The sequence below is a fragment of the Lampris incognitus genome, chromosome 5 (assembly GCF_029633865.1).
Source record: "Lampris incognitus isolate fLamInc1 chromosome 5, fLamInc1.hap2, whole genome shotgun sequence".
Taxonomy (NCBI): domain Eukaryota; kingdom Metazoa; phylum Chordata; class Actinopteri; order Lampriformes; family Lampridae; genus Lampris; species Lampris incognitus.
Genome location: NC_079215.1, coordinates 23,223,448 through 23,245,154, shown reverse-complemented (window position 1 = coordinate 23,245,154; position 21,707 = coordinate 23,223,448). Strand labels below are relative to the sequence as shown.

Here is a 21,707-nt window from a genome sequence, read left to right as displayed (position 1 = left end):
TAGGCGTTTAATAAAACGCCGAGACAGTCTCATACTGTGTCTGCATTTGATAAACCACGTTTTCAGGTTCTGTGGCACAGATGCTGCGAGAACGGCACACTGATGGTCAGCAGAGACGGCTCTTGTGTGCTTTTCTGCACACACTGAGCTGCACAAAGATACAAAACACGACTATGCTATGTAGTGTCTCGTTCCCATATGAAAATGGACTACAGTAAAAAAAAATGACGTAAAAATTGACTGCGGTGTTCTCTTCGGGGTTTTACGGTATTCAGATGGTATAGAACGTGATCCGTTAGTACATGGATGCTCTAGTGCATGGCTTTAGTGTAAGTATACTTGTGTGATGAAAAACCAACAGGAAATACTGTGGTAATCTGTTTTCTGTGCGTTTTACTGTTATCTGACTATTTTTTGCATGGGATACTCTGGATTTTAATATTTGCCCTGGAATAGACTCATGGCTCAACTAAGTCAAGACTTTAACATTTAAACCGTCTGCATCTGTGCGAGTACCCTTTGTTTGCAGTAATTGCAGTGCTATGCTTTCTGCAGCTGTCCTAGATAAGAAACGGTGTGGATTTGCAGTTACTAGGTGATGCTTCCACAATTATATCCACGTGTAGAATTTATGACCTTCTGTCCTTCTCGCTTTACTGCTCTATTGATTTGCTGCTTTGTGCATTGTGTTACGAATTATATATTTATATTGCTGCCTATCACTTTTGTCCCCTATTTTATTTGTCGATATTTCTCTCTCGCGCAACCACCCACGCATGGATGCATGCACGCACGCGCGCACACACACTATATTAATACAGTGTGAAAACCAAGCCTGTTTTGCATCCCTTCCAACCACAAGGAGAAAAAAAAAGGAGTCTTTGACAAGGTTAACAGTAAGGTTTATTGAACCAAAGACCATGCTGACCGAACAAGTCCACAACCACATCACAAACCCAAAACATCTTTACAAGGGCCAGGCTCATTCATCATTGCTTGGACATCACTCGGGGCTTGCAGTGAATTGAGATTCAGTTCATGAACAGTGTTTTCGTGACCTCGACTTCCCAATCACATCCAATACACAGTGGAATGGAATGCAACAGAATGTGAATGAGCTTAAGATGTCTACCTCCTACCTTAACACCCACCCTCCCGCCGCCACCATGAAATAGATGTGGCGGTTCCCCCTCCATCTCCATCAGGATGAGCTGTCTCGTCTGTGACCTTTAGACGTGTTAGATTACCATGCATTACGTCTCCGTAGCAAGCTAACACAGTTCTGAAGTGCACAGGAGATCAAGATTGTACTCTTCTATTGACACCAATGGCCATTGCATATTTCTTTGTGTGTGTATGTATGTCCATTTATTACCAGGATGTATCCACTGTCGCTATCTCTCTATCACTCTCTTTACTCTGTGCTCATCCTTCCAATCTATCCATCGCTTCTGATAACGTGAAACAGTGTGACATTATAGAGGACCTGGTGTCCATTGTTCCAAGTGTACAGAGCTCGCTCCCTTGGGTTGTAATCCATCATGCTGATATGGGAGTACTGGTTGTGAAAGGGGATGTCGGTGTACTCGTATGTGGACGAATTGGTGTGGTAGGCGAAGTGGACCTTGGCCCCAGCCAAGTGAGAATTGGTGACGTAGAGGGTGCCGCAGATCATGAACGCCTCCCCTGCACTGCGCTTGGGAAACCCCGTGTCCCAGCTCTGGAGAACCTCCAGCGAACGAGAATCCAGACGACTCACCTAATGAAAGGAAGAGAGGGCAGGTGATCACACACAAAGATACGCACACACCTACTGTAAATATGCATGCTTGCCAAGTCATTTTCCTGCCCCATGCAGACAGTACCAGTATATTGCCAGCATTTGGTATGGAGGTATGGACAGCCCAGAGGCCTAACTCATCAGCCATCAGGTCAATGTCCGAGAACCCTCCCCAGCTGTATGGGAAGGTGTTGTTGTAGCCGGCTCCGTTCAGGCTGCGCTGGAGCAACACACTGCGAGAACGGAAATGGTATTGTACCTGGCAGGGTAAATCAAACAAAAACACCGAGAGAGAAGGGATGTGTGTGTGTGTGTGTGTGTGTGTGTGTGTGTGTGAGATTATCAGCTGAATGCCAGGGTGTCGTGGCCCACTGTAAATTCCTCTGTAGCCAATACCATACCAGGATGTTGGTCTGGTGCTTGTTGTAGTACAGTGAACCATTGTAGACCACGTGACCAGTCCCAGCCCATGGATGGGGCAAAACATGTTGTACAAAGTTCTGCCCTTTGGTGAAATCTCCCATGGTCCTGTACTCCAATACACGTCTGCCTTTATAGTAGCCATCCATAGACCACACCTAGTGGGGATAGATGGAGTGGGGTAGGAGGGGGAAATATCGATACAGAGGGGGAAGGACGGACAGGGAACACAAGGGAACGGAGGAGGAGGGGGGGTGGTTATCTCTGACATTTGATGAAGTAATCCGTATTTTAGTATTTCAACAGACAGTCGGCCCTATAGCTAACGGCGAAGCAAAGAGAAAGCTCCTTTTGAGCTCTTGACATAGTGATGACAAGTCAGGGAGGACCTCTGGCACGGAGAGACAGGGAGATTATGATGAGCAGTGAGCGAGGAACACCTGCTCTATAAAAAGTAAATCTGGAAAGTCAGAGTAATAAGGGAAGGGCACGGAGAGAAAAGAGACGGAGGAGTGGGAAAGGGGATTGTCTAAGAAACAAACGGGTATCATGGGATAGATCAGTGGGCAGAGAAAGTAATCCGTAGGGGGGGAAGATGAGAGGAAGACAGACTATGGCTCAGTAACATGAACATGGATAAGATGTCGAATGCATGAAAGGAAAGGAAGAAGGTGATGCTTTTATCCCCACTGCAAACAGAGGACTGCGAAGAGAGGACAGATAGAGGGAATAAGAAATGTATAAATAAGGACACAGTGTCATGAATACAAAGCTCTGCTGTTATTGAGTCCGAGTGTGCAAGTATTTTCTGAATTTGTATTCATTACATGTGGGCTGTGTGTCCAGTAGAGCTCTGTAAAAAAAAAAAAGCTCTTTTTTTGTATCGTGTACTATGAAAAGGTCACAATTTGAGCTTTTAAGAGCGCTCCCCCTCTTTCCAAAGTTGAGACAATTTCAGCATTCAACTCACAGCCTCACCAATCACGTTTAGTCCCCCCAACCAAGAGGAATGGAGAGGGGGCGGGGCCAGAGAAGCTAGATCTAATTAGTCAAAGCAACAAGGAGAAACGGAAAAAAAAATGGAAACGGGGCAATAAATAGTGTTGATAGAAGAAAATCCCCTGTTTATTTGACATCTTGGCCCGCAGTGTGAATATTCCTTTCATCGTGAAACTGATCTTATGGTGTAGCAACAACTACGGAGCATCCGCTACCTGCCTTTACATAAAACTATCCAAGAGCTTACCTGCAGTCAAGAGCAAAATTTCCCCCAAAGATGTCATCGACGGACACTTGGTCTTACTCTACATGTGTTAAGTGGGCTTGAGGTTTATACGGGCATATTATGTTTAAAAGTTGCAAGCAGCTAGTAGTTATAGGACAAATTATATGATATGTTGGAAGGGATCTGCAGGGGGTTGAACACAGTTGTTTTGGCAGCAATGTTTTTCACATAGGATAATAGTTGCTTTAAGTACAAAGGTAGCTAATAACTGGTGATTATGTAGGCTTACTACAAGCCTCAATCAGCTCAGTTTATAGATGATAAAGACAGGAACTGATTGCATTGTTTCTCTCTTGCTCTGTCTCTCTAGCACTGTTTTACACACACACACACACACACACACAAAGAACTACTTAATTATTACGGTAAAATACTCAAAACTCACTACCCTGGCACCTTTTTCTCTTCTCCCAACCTTGTTACATCAAAGCCCTTTCATTACCAGCAACAGCTGCCATTGTGCTGTCCTGTTAACAACACATTTGACAATTTAACTTTTGAGTTGAGCTGATTTGATTTGGATTTGTTTTAATACTGCCCCTGAGTGCTCTCCTTCTCCCAGGCTTATTCCTAAATTCTCTCTACTTCACCCTGATCCCAAGCTTTATCAAGTTCAATCACGGTATCCCGATAAACTGTGATCCAAAGCATATGCTTTACTTTTCTTTTTTTTTTGCAGCCAGTCTGCCTGCCCTTGTATGCACGTCTTGCTTTCATACAAGCAAGCACCCAAGTGATTATGTAATGTGGTGCATGCAAAAGACTTTTACCGTTTCGTTATCTCATACTTGCACCTTAGCTTTGGGTGTGCAAGCAGGCATACTTCTTCCATGCCAAATTTCATCTAAGGTTGCTGTCTTTCATTTCTCTCTCCCCTCCTCCACACTGACCTTCACCCAAACTCCCTTTACAAACTCACATGGCCTTTTTTTTTTGTCCCGTCTGCTGGCTTTGCCTGCTCCTGCAGACTTCTGCTGTCTTCATTATTGTCACCTCTCTTGCTCCTTTTATCCTGTCCTTCAGGTCTGCCCTGTTTGTTGTCCTTTTGATCGGCATGCTCTCTCCCTCTCTCTCTCTCTCTCTTGCTCCTTCACTAATCTGTGTTTTCTATTTCCCCTTTCTTTCCTGTCTTTCTTTCATCCTCTCATCCCATCCCTTGATTAATCAGTGGATACAGGTGACTTTGTGTGCGTGCTAGAATGGTAAAATACAGTGTGTGCGTGTACATGTGTGTTAACATAAACACACTCACTGATGATAAAATGAAGACCTCACACAGGCTAAACTGGGGCCCCATGCCGACACTGTACCCATTGATACCAAAGGAAATATGACACGAGCATGACTCAGTGTGTGTGTGTGCGTGCATGCATGCGTGTGTGTGTGTGTGTGTGTGTGTGTGTGTGTGTGTGCAGGGCCACCCATAAGAGGGGCCAATGGAGGCCAGCAGTAATCATGTTCATCCTAAATATGAGCAATGATAAGCAATGATACTGGCCATTGAGTGTGACCTGGCTAAACAGATGGACTTACTATAAAGGACTTTACGTCCAGCAAGACAAGGAAGATGGCTATACATGAGGCAAAGATGAAGCCATGAGGTAAGAAACTGCATTCTCTACTAAGACGTGTGGTGATAGTGTAGCAGATCTTTGTTGACCTTGGTGTGTTCAAGCGTGTCAGAGTTCTATCATGGTGTGTGTGTGTGTGTGTGTGTGTGTGTGTGTGTGTGTGTGTGTGTGTGTGTGTGTGTGTGTGTGTGTGTGTGTGTGTGTGTGTATAAAGCTATGTGTACGGTTTTAGTACTATATATCTGTAGTTGAACAGCGCTAAGTCAGAGCCGCATGCCTGGTGACGCTGGGAATCTGTAGGGACCACTTCAGAAAGAGAGAGAGACATTATGTATGGACATACAGCTGGTATATGAAAGAAAACAAAGATACAGACAAGTGAGATGGGACCTAAAGCCTTGTGTCCACTGTAAAGAGAACAGAGCAAGACACAGATAAAGAAAAAGTGTAAAAAAAAAAAACAGGCAATGTGGGGAAGGGACCAAAATGCTGAGATCAGAAAGAGAAAGAGAGAGAGGGGGGGACCATGGATGCTCTGACAGCTACCAATGAAACACCGCCAACCCATAACCCAGTTACAGTAAAACCAGTCACACTTGTGACTTGTTAAAAGGAAGCAATAAGCATCATACTGCCGCTGCATATAGTTCCCTCGTCACTAAGGAGACATCCTAATAGAGAACAGCCAAGGGTCACCACAGCGATATAAATCACACCTGGCAACTGAGAGACAGTCGCCTTGACAACTGGCTTAATAGGCACTCCCAAAAGGGGGATGGGGGGTATGTGGAGACAGCACAGGGCCAGCATAAAAGAGGCAAGAGGGAAGTAAGAGACAGACAGAAAAAATAAACTGAGAAGAGTGGAGCGCTTTTTTGTTTTTAAATGAAGTACTTCCGACACTCTCTGCTCCTGTCCAAATGTCATACATTTTTTTGCTGTTTACACACACACACACACACACACTATAATGTACACCTACCCTGTTGTCAGAACTAGGAATCATGGCGTCGGTCATCCAGGAGCCAAAGCGGGAGCCGGAGGCTCTCACAGTGATTGGGCTGCTCACCCCAGTCAGACGACCACAACCTGTTAACAAGTGGTAAAAACACTGTGTCACAACTGTCATGAAGGCGTTGGGCAGCGATGTCAGGGGAGAGATCTTGAAGAAACTCAAAGATTGTCTCCACCTGAATCCCCACAGGTATTTCTTCTTGTGGACATTGCGGTCATTATTGCCACTAGGGATCACTAGATCAGAGTTCGGATTAATTCTAGTAGGATGCATCACTGTGGCAAGACGCATTTTCTGAAATAAATAAATAGATAAATAAAACTAATATGCTGGGATTTACAGCGCGGCTTAAACCCATGAATGGAACTGCATCTTTTGAACTATCAATTGCAAAATTGAAGGATGCAAAAGGAAGGTTTAGCCAGGCAAGGATAGAGATTCATAGAGAGAATCATTATCGACAATGATAATAGTAATAATAACCTACTGTATTTATGTATTTGTTCATACATTGTAAAAAGTGCAAAGTTTTCAAATGGAAAGCAACAAAAATCTAGCCGACAAGGAAAAGATATGGTAACCAACCCCCTACTGCGTAACTGTGCATTCAAATTTAGTGGAAATGTGACTTTGAAGTGGAAGTCTATTTAATGAAATTTGCTATTTAATGGGCTGTATAAAGTAATGCTGGTACTTCTAAACCTCACACCCACCTAATTTGTTCATACACGTGTGTAGTCTGGTCTGCAGCAGCAGAACCCTCTGCTGTAGCTCCTCATAGTCATATGCTCCTATCTCCTCCTGAATGGCTGTCAGAATGATTGACAGGTTGAGGAGCTCCGAACGCAAGGTGGCCAAGGTCTGCAGGTCTGCCTTGTACTGTTCCACCACTGAAAGAAGGGGGCGCAGCTGAGTCATCTGTCCCTTTAATTCCTGTTGGGGTGGGGGGCCCATCCGAGGAGGCAGAGGCAGAGAGAAAAGGAAAAGACAGAGAGAAAAGAAAAGAAAAGAGCCATATAATGCAAAGCTAGCAAGAGGAGAGGCAGTTAAGCTGAACACACACTGGCACAGGAGCAGAGCGCTGAGTCAAATGACTTGCGACAAGTGCCGTCTGCAGCACGAATAGGAAGTGCCAGCTGACATCTGCCAAATATAAGGCCCTTTATAAAGCATTGCTCTGTACAAAAAAAAAAAATCAAGGCTCCATGCTATATATCCTAATGTCTCCTCCCTGTGTGATAAGTGCAAACAGGGTACAGGTACACTTGTCCATCAGCTTTGGCTATGCCCCAAGCTCCACTCCTTCTGGTCTCTTATATTTGACTATATTCGGGGGAGGGCAACATCATCCAGAAAGGGATGGATGGTGTGGGTGCAGGTCTTCGTTCCAACCAAGCAGTTACACACCTGATTCTATTAGTCAACCAATAGTCTTTTGCTAAGGACCTTGATTTGTAGACTCAGGTGTGTAAATGTTTGGTTGGAACAAAGATCTACACCCACACCAGCCCTTTCTGGATCATGTTGCCCATCCCTGAATATATCAAAGGCTTATAGTAAAACAATAACACCAGACCCTTTTCTCGCCATATTTGGGTCACCTGTGAACTCTGTCGTAGATAGTCACATTGCTCAGGCCATCTCACTCTGCTAGCGAAACGCCTCATTTTACCACAGTGGAAATCTGAGTCTAACCCTGCTTTCCACCAATGGCTGAGGGAACTTGGAAATGGGATTCATACAGAAGGCCTTCAATATAAACTTGCCAATAGGGACAATGTCTTCCTGAAAATCTGGAAACTACTTTTCGACAAATGGTTGACAACCCAGCAGAGGCAAGCTGGCTTATCGACGTCAAGTGCTTGACATGATGTCAGGTCCTATTCATGGTGTATTACATTCACATATCTTTGGGATCACTTTTGTTTCCAGTGCTAGTTTTTGTTTTGTCTTTTCGTTTTTTTTTCTCTTATTTCCTGGAAAGTATTTGGTATTTAAAAAAAATGTAAACTATTTTACTTTTACTTTTTTGTCTGCTGCTTTTGTATATATTTTTCGATCCCTGTGCTGTTTTTTAACTTGATATTACTTGCCTCTACGTTTAACACAGAGTTTTGCCGTTATAAGTTTTATACTACCTGTCCTTGAAAAATCCAATAAACAAGACTTAAAAAAATAAAGCACTGCTCTGCAAAACCAGCAAACCCCCTTTTCGGTAGAAAATACAAGTCTGTAGGAGTATTGACAGCTTCTGAATTTGCTGCTCATCAAGATGCTAGACGCCACCTCGACTTGTGGCTAGATGACACCGCAACTCGAGGCTAGACGTCTTCAGCTCGACTTGAGGCTAGATGTTCCCTCGACTCGAGCCTAGATGCCACCTCAACTCGAGATTAGACCTTGATTAGACGCCACCTTGACTCAAGGCTAGATGTCACCTCGACTCGAGGCTAGACGCCAACTCGACTCGAGGCTAGATGCCCCCTTGACTCAATGCTAGATGCCCCCTTGACACAAGACTAGATGCCACCTCAACTCAAGGCTAGACATCACCTTGACTCGAGGCTAGACGCCACCTTGACTCGAGGCTAGACGCCACCTCGACTTGTGCCCAGACACCACCTCGACTTGTGCCTAGACATCACCTCGCCTCGAGGCTAGATGCCACGTCTACTTGTGCCCAGACACCACCTCGCCTCGAGGTTAGATGCCACCTCAACTCAAGGCTAGACATCACCTTGACTTGAGGCTAGACGTCACCTCGACTTGAGGCTAAATGCCACCTCAACTCAAAAAACTAGACGGCACCTCGACTTGAGGCTAGACACCATCTTGACTCGAGGCTAGACGTCACTGGTGTGGGGAGTTTATGTCCCTCCTGACGCACATCAGCCAGCACTGGCATTTGTTGGGGCTTTCAGAGAGAGGGTTAAAATAAAACCTTGGTGGAAAATTATTGAGAAATGAATTCGTGTGGAAGACGAAACTACATTAGGTAACTGGGGGAGATTAGCACTGTTCAATTCTAAAGGATGGCAGAAGGTATTTATAGTGCAGGAGTGATTGGTGTACTAAAGAGTGGAGGGAAAGGCCAAAGTAAAATCTGACTAATTAAAGCCAAGAGGAGATGAGAAAGGAGCGGCAATAAGGAGAATGGAAGCAGGGAGGAAAACATGAAAAGAACAAAAGGAGAGGTTACAAGTTGTGGAGTGGACCGGATAGAGGAGGTGAACATTAAAAAATGTGGTCATACTCGAAAAGTCAAAGGGTAGAAAAGGAAAGATGCAAAGATAAAACAGTAATGAAAAATGTTCCCATTCCCTCAGATAAACACACACACACACACACACACACACCCACCCCCACCCCGGCGGTCAGTCAAGTAGTTTGCGTGGCTAATCCCTCTCCTACTATCTCTTCTCCTTCATCTGTCTCTAATCTCTAACCCTTGTTTCATCCCTTTATATATCGTTCGATACCCTTCACGTCTCCTCTCCCATTATTTTGTTCATCCCTCGCTCTCACCGCAAAAACGACGACAAAATGCAATTGGACATCTTGCCATTTCTTCACTTCTTCATGTCTTTCTTTTCCTTTCCCTCTCAAGGCCTCTGTCTGTCTGAATGACAGACAACCCCCACCTAAACCTGCATCCCCCCCCTCCCCGGGGAATAAGATAATAAGATACTGTTTAGTTATTGATAAGCCTGGTTCCACATCACATAAATATTCACCACTTCTGCCTCTTACGGCAGAAGCGGGGGGGGGGAGCTTATGACTATGAGAACCCCCAAGGAGAAAACACACACACACACACACACACACACACACACACACACACACACACACACACACACACACACACACACTAACCGCATAAAAGCAGTCCCAAAAGCCCCATAATGTTGTTATGAAGATGCTGGGGAAAAGATGAGAGGCAGTGAGGATTTATGGGAAGGCAGACATGTTTTCTCTTTTCAGGGGAAAGAAGAGGATTGGCCAGGATGTGTGTGTGTGTGTGGTTATGGATGCATAGCTATTTTGTGTTTCTCTCTGTGTCTTTCATGGGCCCCTCACATCGACAATCCGGTAAGCAACAAAATGTAATGCAGGTCTTGTGGCGTCAGGCCCATTCACAATTCCCGCCATGTCCGTGGCAAGGTCAAGGGTAAAAGATTGTATCATTGCAATAAGTGGTCCTTTACATTTCCATTGTTTACTGCAAATCATTCCCAATTTATTTTAAATGACAGAATTTTCTGAAAAGTGGTTTCGTATGGACGTCCGCGTGGCGTCACAGTCTATTCCGTTTCCTACCAACACGGGCACCACCGGTTCGAATCCCCGTGTTACCTCCGGCTTGGTCGGGCGTCCCTACAGACACAGGGTGGGAAGCCGGATGCGAGTATGTGTCTTGGTCGCTGCACTAGCCCCTCGATCGGGGTGCCTGTTCGGGGGGGGGGGGGGGTAGCATGATCCTCCCACGCGCTACGTCCCCCTGGCGAAACTCCTCACTGTCAGGTGAAAAGAAGCGGCTGGCGACTCCACATGTTTTGGAAGAGGCATGTGGTAGTCTGCAGCCCTCCCCGGATCGGCAGAGGGGGTGGAGCAGCGACCGGGACGGCTTGGAAGAGTGGGATAATTGACCAGCTACAATTGGGAAGTGAAAAAAAAGGGGAGGGGGGATCGAAGAAAAAAGAGAGTGGCGTGGCAGCAGTTCAGCTTAACGTTTCCACAGCACGGTCCGGCTCTTCCACAGGGGGACAGAACCGGCCCCCACATCGACAGCTTCGAGCCAATTTCTCCACCCAGTATGAAGGCTCCTCGCGTGTCTGGGGCCAGGCCAAAAAACTTAAAATTGGCATGCGTGAAATCGATGTTTTCACACCAAAGGTTGTGTTGTGCCTAAAGCCAGCATCACGGTGTGTGTCTGCGTGTGTGTCTGCATGCGTACCTGCAGGCCTTTAGCGGTCAGAGCGCGCGGGTTGGCAGCGTAAGAGTGTATGCGTCCGTCCACTCCCCTCAGCAGCGGCTCCGAGTCCCTGACATACTGCAGATCTCTGGACGTCCGCAGGTACACCACCTCCATGGACTGGCTCACGTTCTGGACCTGGTGTGCAGGATCATGCAAGGCAACGCTGGCTAAAACACCGGCCGCGGACATGTCAGTATGTACTGTACCTTGCATTTATGGAATAAAATAGTGCCGGTTTGAAAACAAACACACACGTCAAAGTCACACAGTTCACGAAACCTCTCTAAAAGGTACATTTCTGTGGGGTTTCTCTCTCTCCTTTCATTTCGATTCCACACAATTTTCATTCTCCACACATTATTGGCAATCGTAACCAATGAGTGCGCCTCATTGCCAAAAATCACTCATCGTTTGTTTCGTCCGTCTGATTGCCAACACCTGTTGTTTGTTTGTGCGCACCTGTTGTGTGTCTATCGACACGGCCGCGGGCGGATCTGGCCGCATGTTGAACATTTGGGAAGATGTTTCCTCCGCGAGTGACGGAACTTTGTGCTCTTTCACTTCAGAATGACCCGATTTACCCGTGAGACTCGGGCAGACTCTCGTGCGACTCAGGCATCTGTTCAGAGGCGTTAGCGTCACTCCGCGAGGTTCGAGGCCGCTGCCCACGCTTCTGCTCCCTCACTTCTGTCAAATTACCGCCACGCAATCTAAATCTCCTTTCATATCAAAATTAAACGCTGATCAGACTTGCGTTATAAAAAAGGACCTAGATATCCGTGAGCGATAAGCAACCTGATAAGTCATTATGCTAAAAAAAGAAAAAAGGAAAATAAACATTGGCTGAGGCTCGGTGTGCTCCTCCATCTCCTACTGTAACATATGCTGATGAGGCAAATCACAGCACAACAGGCATGCACACTCACACACACACGCACACACTTTCTTGCTCGCTCTCTCACATACACGCGCGCGCGCGCGCGCCACACATGCACAAGCACGCACGCATCCGCTCTCTTTCTTGGTCTCTCTCTCCCTTACACGCCACGCACGCATGCGCACACTTTCTTGCTCTCTATCACACACACACACACACACACACACACACACACACACACACACACACACACACACACACACACACAAGGATCAGGGCATCACTTCCAGGGACATGGTGGGCTAATTAAGATTCATAAATACAGACAGAAGTCTCAACACGGAGAGGCAGAGATGAGTGAGTGAGAGAAAAGAGGGCAAGTTATTTCTGATAATCCCTCTTTTCACGAGCATCTCCAGACGCTATTGCAAACAGGCCACCGAGAACAGAGTCATTGTGTTCACGCTGAATAAAATGCTATTTTCATTTATGTGTATTTTTACTGCACTTTGTAGCAGCATGAGGGTGCTTGGTAGTGGGCTGGGGTGAGGAAACATACGTACACTGGCAACCGTTGGCTGGCTGGGCTGATGGGTTTCAATAATTCAACAACTTCTGCTATAAATCACTTGTTATTTCTGCTCGTAATTCTCTCTCGCAAAATGCACATCCGTATAACTGTGTTAACGAGATGCACATCGCATAAGCGTTACGTATACACACTCTCCAACGTACACATATGCCCGCGTGCACACACACACATACACACACACACATTCTATATGTCTCTGTCTCTGACCCTGCCTGTCTTTCCTCCTTACAAACATAGGCACACAAAGTGTTTCTACCCATCACTCCATCTGCCCTGTGAACTGAGCAAACTTGGGGTAAAGTGTATGACGAGGAGTCTGCAGAGCCCTCAGCAGCTGATGTATCAGGCCTTTGTCTGTCAGTCAAGTCTGAAATATATGGGTGGGTTCATGCCTGTGGCTTTGTGATTTGTGTGTGTGTGTGTGTGTGTGTGTGTGTTTGTGTGTGTGTGTGTGTGTGTGTGTGTGTGTGTGTGTGTGTGTGTGTGTGTTTATAAGTGTCAAAACAAAAGAGACTGTCCAGTGAATATTTCATTCCAGTACACTGCCTTTCTCTGTGCTGCATTGCAATGCTGGCCACTGAAACATGCATGAATGCGCGTACACACACACACACACAAACATATATAAACACAGACACACACACACACAAATCAAAAACCTACATACACAGGTATACCGCCTACCCACATACATACACCTACAAAACACATACAGGTATCTTAACAGGATGTTTAAGCCCTCGTGCAGTCACACATGCAAATACAAATACATGCAAGATAACACACTGACACATAGGATCTCCATCACCTCCATACACACATACACACACACACACACACACACACACACACACACACACACACACACACACACACACACACACACACAAACCTGTTCAGTCAGCAGGCGTAATTGCCGGCTGCGAGGATCTCGTTTGCAGAGGTTTTGGGCAGGGGCAACCACTGTACACACACACCTGCCGTCTGGATCAGAAGCTGTGCTGTACACCTGCCAGCCGTCCTCGGAGCCTGGATATAAACCCTGCATGGCAAAAAGGCTCTGTTAAGATACCATACATGCAACTGAAGTGTTTTTGCTGAGGATCAGAATGTATGAGCATATTTGTTAGAAATGATTTAGATATTTGATATCCCGATATTCTTACACATTTACAGGTAGAGTGACTCATGTGTAGCCTCTCCCCTTACTTGGATTTGGAAAGGGTCCGATCAGATCTTCAATTTCAATACACTTCTTGGTGAGACATTTTTGGGTATTACTCCACACAGGATTTGTGCATGTTGACTTTCTAAGACGTTTTGTTGTGCTATATTAAGCAATGAGTCCAGCCCCTCTCCAGGACTTTGGTACCAGAGCACATGCTATGTGTGGAGGTTAGCTCAATTATATCTAGTTGGTACCGTTCCACCTCTGCACCAGCTCAGGCTCCTTCCCTGCCAGAGAGGTGACATTCCATGTCCCGACGACCAATCTGCGATGCCGGAAGTTGGTCCTTGCCTTTGCCTGCCGCCCGACCTGCATGGCACCCTACCCCAATGCTAATCCCTGTGTGTGGTGGGTCCACGGGGTGGTGGCTCTATGTTGTTTTTTCGGGCTGGGCCTGAACGGGCCCCATGGGCCAAGGCCTGGCCACCAGACACTCCCTTCCCAGGTCTGGCTCCAGGAGGGGGCCCCGGTTTCCCTTTTCCGGGCGAGGTGCTGTAGCTCTGCTGGTGTACTTTCATTGTGTTTCTTAGGAGTGAGGAGCTCGGCCTTCTGGAGGGAGCTCGGAGTAGAGTTGCTGCTCCTTCGCGTCGAAAGGAGCTAGTTGAGGTGGTTCGGGCATCTGATCAGGATGCCTCCTGGGCGCCTTCCTTTGGAGGTTTTCTGGGCATGTCCAACTGGGAAGAGACCCCGGGGTAGACCCGGAACTCACTGGAGGGACTACATGTCCAGTCTGGCCTGGGAATGCCTTGGGATCGATCTCCCAGGAGGAGCTGGAGGGTGTTGCTGGGGAGAGGGACATCTAGAGTGCCCTACTCAGCTTTCTGCCACCGTGACCCCACCCCGGAGAAGCGGCTGATGATGAGATGAGATGAGATATTAAGCAAATATTGTGTTCGATAAACCAGTCTTTTTTATTTGCAGTATACCTGCACACTGACAAAAATAATGTGCAGCATCTCAAATTTCAAAGTTACTATCAAAACTGCATTAGTTGGCTTAAGAGATTGACCTGCCCCCCCCACCCTCACCCCCCAAGATTTGTAACGGTAGACAGGAAACACAATGTGAAAAGAGAGGATGGGTCCTAATGCTGGTTTCAAACCAGTGGCACTGCAGAGTCAGGCTTAAGCCCACCAGATACACAGTCAGCAGGCTCGCTCGTTTTTCAAAACGTCTCTTATTCAGCATTTTATCACAACTATCAGATCTCATAGTTAGGGTGTAATTGTGCTGTGTACTTTTGCACAATAAGAGGTAACGATGGGAAGAGACAAGGTCCCGCGAACCAGAAGGAAATCTGTGGACAGATGATTTATACCATGCAGACAGATATTCCACTTCGCATAAACTGATGGAGAGGCTCTATGGCTGATTTGTACTCAGGTTCACTTAATGCTTAATGCTTAATGCTATCATTTCACACACAGTATTGTACGCTTTGCATGTAAGCCATACACCAGCATAAAATATTTGGGTCTTTTTTGCCCGGCGCTATGCTTGCCTTGAATGAAACAGGTGGGGGAAGTTTTCTTAGCTGATAGGGAAAGTTAGAAATGAAATTCATATACCCCTTAAAGGTAAGCACAGCATTTCTCTGGAACTGGAAAATTTCCCCCAAGTTTCGTCAATATCCTTTTAACCGTTAGCTTTACTTATTCTGCATCAAACTCAGACAGAACCCCCTCCCCCCAAAAAATAAATAAATGCAAACTTTTTCATAAATGATCCAGAATTTTGGGTTTTTCTTTTTTGCCTGACCTATTTTTTTTTCTACATTTGAACACAGTCTAGAAGCGCCCCTGAGCTCCCTGCCAAAGCGCCCCAGTGTGTCGCAGTGTGCTGGCTGAGGGGCGCTGGAAGATTAGTCGCCCTACAAATTCTGACACGGAGTATAATGACTGTGGGGCAGGAAACAGAGAGGAAGTCAGAGAGAGAGAGAGAGAGAGAGAGAGAGAGAGAGAGAGAGAGAGAGAGAGAGAGAGAGAGAGAGAGGGGAAGAAATGTATTAGGAGACGGGGGTAAAGACATATAAATCAGTCAAACGGAGGTATTGTAACCTTGAGGTCCATTGTGGTGGGGGGTGGGGATGGGGGGTGCTAGGATGCTGTATGTGGGAGTGGAGAATGGATAGGATGATGAAAGGTAAATAGTTCATTCAGATAAACATCACTGATGCATACTGCTCACTGTGAACGCATTAGAGCAGAGCCTGTGCCAAACAACTATATTAAGCCCCGAGGACTCATCCTGCCTCCGAAGGAAATGGTAATGATTTTCTTGGGCTGCTTATGCGGGTTACACTCGCTATAAAAAACAGACGACGGTGCTAACGGCCGTGGAATGAAACCGTGCCCACTGTAAATGGGTGATGTTATTTGAATAACTTCTGCGGTATCACTTCAACAAGTGACAACAAAAAAAAAACCATTGGACAAACTGAAGCTAAAATAAACAAAAAGGCAACGCAGGAAACGATAGAGCCCGATGCTTACCCCCCCCCCACACACACACAAACAAACAATAACAAAAAGTGTGACTATACTCACATAACTAATAGCAGTTATTTCCATTCAGTTTTCATCCACCAACGCACTAATTAGTGCAACATAATGCCGTTACGCTTCAGTGAGTCTGTTATATTGAGTCTCTATCTCTTGTTCTCGTTCTCTAACTTGATTAGAGACCCTGCATTTCTCATACCTTCTCCATCTGTTCGCCACCAATTACTGTGTGTGTGTGTGTGTGTGTGTGTGTGTGTGTGTGTGTGTGTGTGTGTGTGTGTGTGTGTGTGTGTGTGTGTGTGTGTGTTTTGCTGCGCTTTATGTGATTTAGCTTTTTGGCTCAAGGAGCACCACCTAGTTGCTGTGTATTTTGCAAGTTCAGCAAGTGCCTACAGTCTCACAAAAGTAAACGCCTACGCATTAAGTGGCAGCACGCACACACACACACACACACGCACACACACACACACACACACACACACACACACACACACACACACACACACACACACACACACACTTATAAGAACAGTGTAAGTGCATTGGTCCAGCATGTGCAGGTCTGGGGTTGCAGGGATGTTGCCAGGGCAACAAATGGTTGGCTGTCCCATGGGTGAGTCAGCCTTCCCCAGGAGAAATATCACTACTCTATGTCTAATATAGAGCAATCTCATTATCCCTGCGAGGGTGTGTGTGTGTGTGTGTGTGTGTGTGTAAAGCGGGGTACATGTTCGAGTAAAAACTGCTGGTTTACTTGTTCACACAATAACTCCTTATATATATATTTTTTTTAATCTGGTGTAATTCTGAAAATAAATTCATCTTTTTGGTTTTTTTTTCCGCCGCTGCTTGATTCATCACCTTGCCTGTGTGTCTGTGCCTGAACGAACAGATGAAATCCAGGTGCACCTGGACTACGGGTACCAGACAGGATCAGACTGCATCCAATTCTGTTTCTGCTACTGCTGCATATTCTCCTTCCAGGTCCAAACTATATACATTTAGGAGGGGCGGCGTGGCTTGGGAGGTAGTGCAGGTCGTCTAGTCATCGAAAGGTCGCTGGTTTGATTCCCGGCTCCTCCGGAGAGCATGTTGGAAGCGTCCTTTAGCGAGACACTGAACCCCTAACTGCTTCTGATGAGCAGGTTGGTGCCTTGCACGGCAGCCTCCGCCATCAGTGTGTGAATGTGTGTGTGAATGGGTGGATGTGAGGCGTACACTGTGAAGTGCTTTGAGTGGTCGTTAGACTAGAAAAGTGCTTTATAAATGCAGTTCATTTACACTGGGGTTTTTTTTCCCAACTATAATCAAGCTTTTTCAGTCATACATTGAGCTTGTGGCTGTTAACATATTAACACATGTTCACGTATTCATACATAGGGAAAATCAGTCTTTTGAAAAAAAACAAACCTGACACCTGCCCTCATTTAATGCTGTTATATAAAAATGAACAGATATAAACAGATAGTGCTTTTAAGAGGACAGTAAATAACTGCTGGCAAAGTGATAAGTGTTTTATATTCTCCATCTTCCGGATTACAAAAACACACAATGATGAACTTTGACATCAGCTTTTCAAAATGGATGGATATCTGTGAAAGATCTCTTCCAACATTTGTGCGTGTGTGTGTGTGTGTGTGTGTGTGTGTATATATACATACACTGACAATCCTCTCATGTGTGCCGTCTGGAGATATGATGGTTCCATTCAGTCCAACGAGCGAGGGCAAAGTCTGAGACATCCAGTTAGTCACCATAGCCATGGTGCTGAGCACCGCACCGATTTTCAGCATAGGGACACTCATCCCGATGCACACACATTCAGCCACCACACACAGACGGATACGCTCACTGGCTCAACAGCTGAAGACAGTCATAGTTGAAACGGCAGGCCAACCCATTGAAACATTACGTGTTTATAGTCCCACACTGAAGTGCTGAGGAATCCAAATTGAATTTTGTCTCTTGTGTTGTTTTTTTCTCGGTCCTGATGGTGCCCTGAAATCCACTCCACACAATGATTAAATCACAGACTGGGTAGATCCTCTGGCAGGGGTCCACTTCTATCCCACAGCAGAGAGAACAGGTACTGATACACAGTCACGCCAGATGGCTGTGTGTGTAAAGACACATGAACTCCAAACCAACCGCCCACAGCTAAGGATGTCTGAGTTGCTGTCTCCACACCACGGGAGGCTGCATGAGAGGAGGTCCAGCTGAGCTGTGAGCCATGTGCTCCTTCCTCTGTTTAGCAGTAAGACGCTATGACTGAGCCAGTGCAGCTCTCTTGTTTGTCTGCTCGCTCTCTATCCCTCCCTTCACCCTTCTCAGAGCTCTCGCTCTCTCTCTCTCTCTCTCTCTCTCTCTCTCTCTCTCTCTCTCTCTCTCTCTCTCTCTCTCTCTCTCTCTCTCTCTCTCTCTCTCTCTCTCTCTCTCTCTCTCTCTCTGTCTGTCTCTCAAACAGAGCTCGCTGACCAATTTTCTTATTCACATATTTATTCTCTCTCACTTGTCTTTTCCTTCTTTATAATGCAGTCATTCATGATAGTGCACCCACGCATGCATTTATACACAACGTGCAAAATTTGCTTAATTGAAAATCCAAACACAGCCTATCATAATGCAGTGGCAGATAAAGGGGCCAGCAAACAAATAAAGCAGTAAAATAAGTCTGTCCTAATTCCTCACTTCTCCTTGATTCACTGAAACTTCTTTTCTGATTATTCTGTGTCTCTTCCCTATTACACACCGCACTTCTCTCCTTTGCCGCCCCCCCCCCTTATTAGTTTTCTGTACCCTGTAGCTATATCTCATCTAAAAAAAAACAATACATCACTCAGGATTAACCTTTGACTTCATTTAATGTTTTTGCATGTGCTTTATTTGTGTGTGTGTGTGTGTGTGTGTTCATGTGAATTGCAACTGATGTAATACCTCCACCATGTGGCCAGAAATACCCACTGCGCTCAGTTTCTGTGACGCTTCCTTTCCATCAACGCATCAACATACCAAAGCTCACATCAACATACCAAGACTCATATCTATTGCCTATTTAAGAAAGGAGCAGCAGCATACTGCATTATTTGTGTTAAAACAAAAAGCAGAGGTTCTGTGTCACATGATTAGACCAAGTTCATGTATATAGACATTGTGCAACGCTATAAACATCAGAGGAAGACATGAGGGACCACAAAGAGAGATGTTACAATGTTACAATTTCATTTAACAGACGCTTCCATCCAACGCGACATTCATCTGAGAGTTAATACAACACAAGCAAGGATCTAGTCAGGAGGCAACAACGCAACTAAGTGCCAAAAAAATAGGTTCAAGTCCAATAGGACATATAATAGGTGTCAGCAGGCAGTGTACAAAGGCAATGCATAGGGTGCAGAGAAACGATTTTTTTAAAATTAATACCATCAGGTGTGGAGGTGTTTGTGAAAGAACTGAGCCTTTAGCTTCTTCTTAAAGATGGAGAGGGACTCAGCGGATCGAATGGAGTTTGATAACTCATTCCACCACCGGGGAACTACAGTAGATAAGAGTCTAGCTAGTGACTTAGGGGCCCTGTTGTGGTGGAATTGCCAGGTGCCTTTCATTGGCAGAGTGTAGTGAGCGGGACTGAGTGTAGACCTGAATGAGGGAGTTCAGGTAGTCGGGAGCCGTTTTAGTTGCTGTTTTGTAAGTGGGCATTAAGGTTTTGAATTTGATACGGGAAGCAACTGGGAACCAGTGGAGGAATATGAACAGTGGAGTGACATGTGCTGTTTTGGGTTGGCTGAAGACCAGATATGCCACTGCATTCTGGATCATTTCCAGAGGTTTGAAAGTGTATGCAGGGAGACCTGCCAGTAAGGAGTTGCAGTAGTCAATGCATGATATTACAAGAGCCTATACCAGGAGTTGTGCTGCATGCTCAGACAGGTAGGGTCTAATTTTCCTGATGTCATACAGGGCAAATCAGTATGACCGAGCAATCGAGGCCATGTGAACCTCAAAGGTTAGTTGGTCATCAATCATGACACCCGGGTTTAAGGCAGACTTGGTGGGCATGAGTTGGGTTGATCTGAGCTGGATATTGATCTGTTGTTGTAAGGATGGACTGGCTGGGATGACAAGGAGCTCAGTCTTAGATAGGTTAAACTGAAGGTGGCGTTCTTTCATCCATGCAGAGATCTCAGCAAGGCATGACAATATCCGTGCCGAGACTGTGAAGTCATCTTGCAGGAATGATAGGGAGAGCTGGGTATCGTCAGCATAGTAATGGTATGAGAAACCAAGTAAGGTTGTGTATATTGAGAAGTGAAGGGGACCAAGCAGTGACTCTTGAGGCACCCCTGTGATAAGCCATGCAGTTTGGACACTTCTTCCCTCCAAGATACTCTAAAAGATCTCCCTGAGAGGTAGGACATGAACCAGTGGAGAGCAGATCCTGAGATACCAAGCTCAGTGAGTGTGGAGAGAAGGATTTGGTGGTTAACCGTGTCAAAGGCAGCTGACAGATCTAGCAACAATAAAGTGGAGGACTGACCAGCATCTCTAACCAAATGTAATGGTTCCATTACCGACAGGAGTGCAGTCTCGGTAGAGTGACCCTGCTTAAAGCCAGACTGATTCAGATCGTACAGATTGTTCTCAGAAAGGAATTCAGAGACTTGGTTAAAGACCATGCACTCAAGCATTTTGATAGAAAGGGTAGGAGTGAAACTGGTCTGTAGTTTTCAAACTGGGCTGGGTTGAGTGTAGGATTTTTTGAGCAGCAGGGTGACCCGAGCTTGCTTAAATGCAATGGGGAACACATCCATTGTAAGCGAGTTGATGATGTGTATGACTGCAGGGGTTAAGTGTGGGGGAAATGGTCTGTAGGAGGTTGGATGGTACTGGGTCCAGCGGACAGGTAGTGGGATGAGAGTCCAGCAGGAGCTTGGAGGCTTCCTACTTGGTCAGGGGGGAGAATGAGGTGAGTGAGGCACTGTGAGTGAGGCAGTGGCAGACAGAGTTGGGCAGGCTCAGAGAACTGGTTACTGATGGCAGAAACCTTATCAGTAAAATATGAAGTGAACATGTCTGAAGTGAGCAGAGTGGAGATTGGAGGAGGAGGTGAATTGAGGAGAGTTAAAAGTAAAATAAATAAATTTTTGTGCATCAGTGGCGCCACAGATCTTGTTCTGATAGTAAGTGGTCTTAGCTGTTTTTAAGCTGGAGGAGAATGATGCTAGGAGACACCAATAGTCACTGAGGTCAGTGGACTCTGGTTTTATGCCATTTTCTCTCTGCTGCTCTGAGCCCCACCCTTTGCTCTCTGATGACATCAGTTAGCCATGGACTGGGGGGTGGGCATTACGAGCAGGTTTGGATGCTAGAGGGCAGAGATTGTTAAGCGAGGAGGCTAGTGAGGAACAGAGTGTGTCTGTAGCCTCGTTGACAGGGAGTGAAGAGAATTCATAATGAGGAGGCATG

At 45.9% G+C, this 21,707-nt stretch overlaps 1 protein-coding gene across 4 annotated transcripts; it reads right to left on the bottom strand.

Annotated features, from left to right (window-relative positions):
- Positions 1-1,358: 1,358 nt before the first annotated feature.
- Positions 1,359-18,049, bottom strand: LOC130112825 (noelin-2-like). 4 transcript variants are annotated; one of them, XM_056280324.1, is made up of 8 exons: positions 17,906-18,049; positions 13,402-13,557; positions 11,026-11,175; positions 6,785-7,004; positions 6,039-6,145; positions 2,182-2,358; positions 1,866-2,039; positions 1,359-1,759 (listed from the first exon to the last, which is right to left on the bottom strand). In XM_056280324.1, exons 1-8 carry the CDS (start codon positions 18,047-18,049, stop codon positions 1,439-1,441), a joined length of 1,449 nt encoding a protein of 482 aa, XP_056136299.1. In that variant the 3' UTR covers positions 1,359-1,438. The 4 variants fall into 4 exon arrangements, with proteins under 4 accessions (XP_056136299.1, XP_056136298.1, XP_056136301.1 ...); XM_056280323.1 differs by having other exon boundaries at positions 11,026-11,181; positions 13,408-13,557; XM_056280326.1 differs by having other exon boundaries at positions 11,026-11,181; positions 13,408-13,544; positions 17,908-18,049.
- Between the last annotated feature and the right edge of the window lie 3,658 nt (positions 18,050-21,707).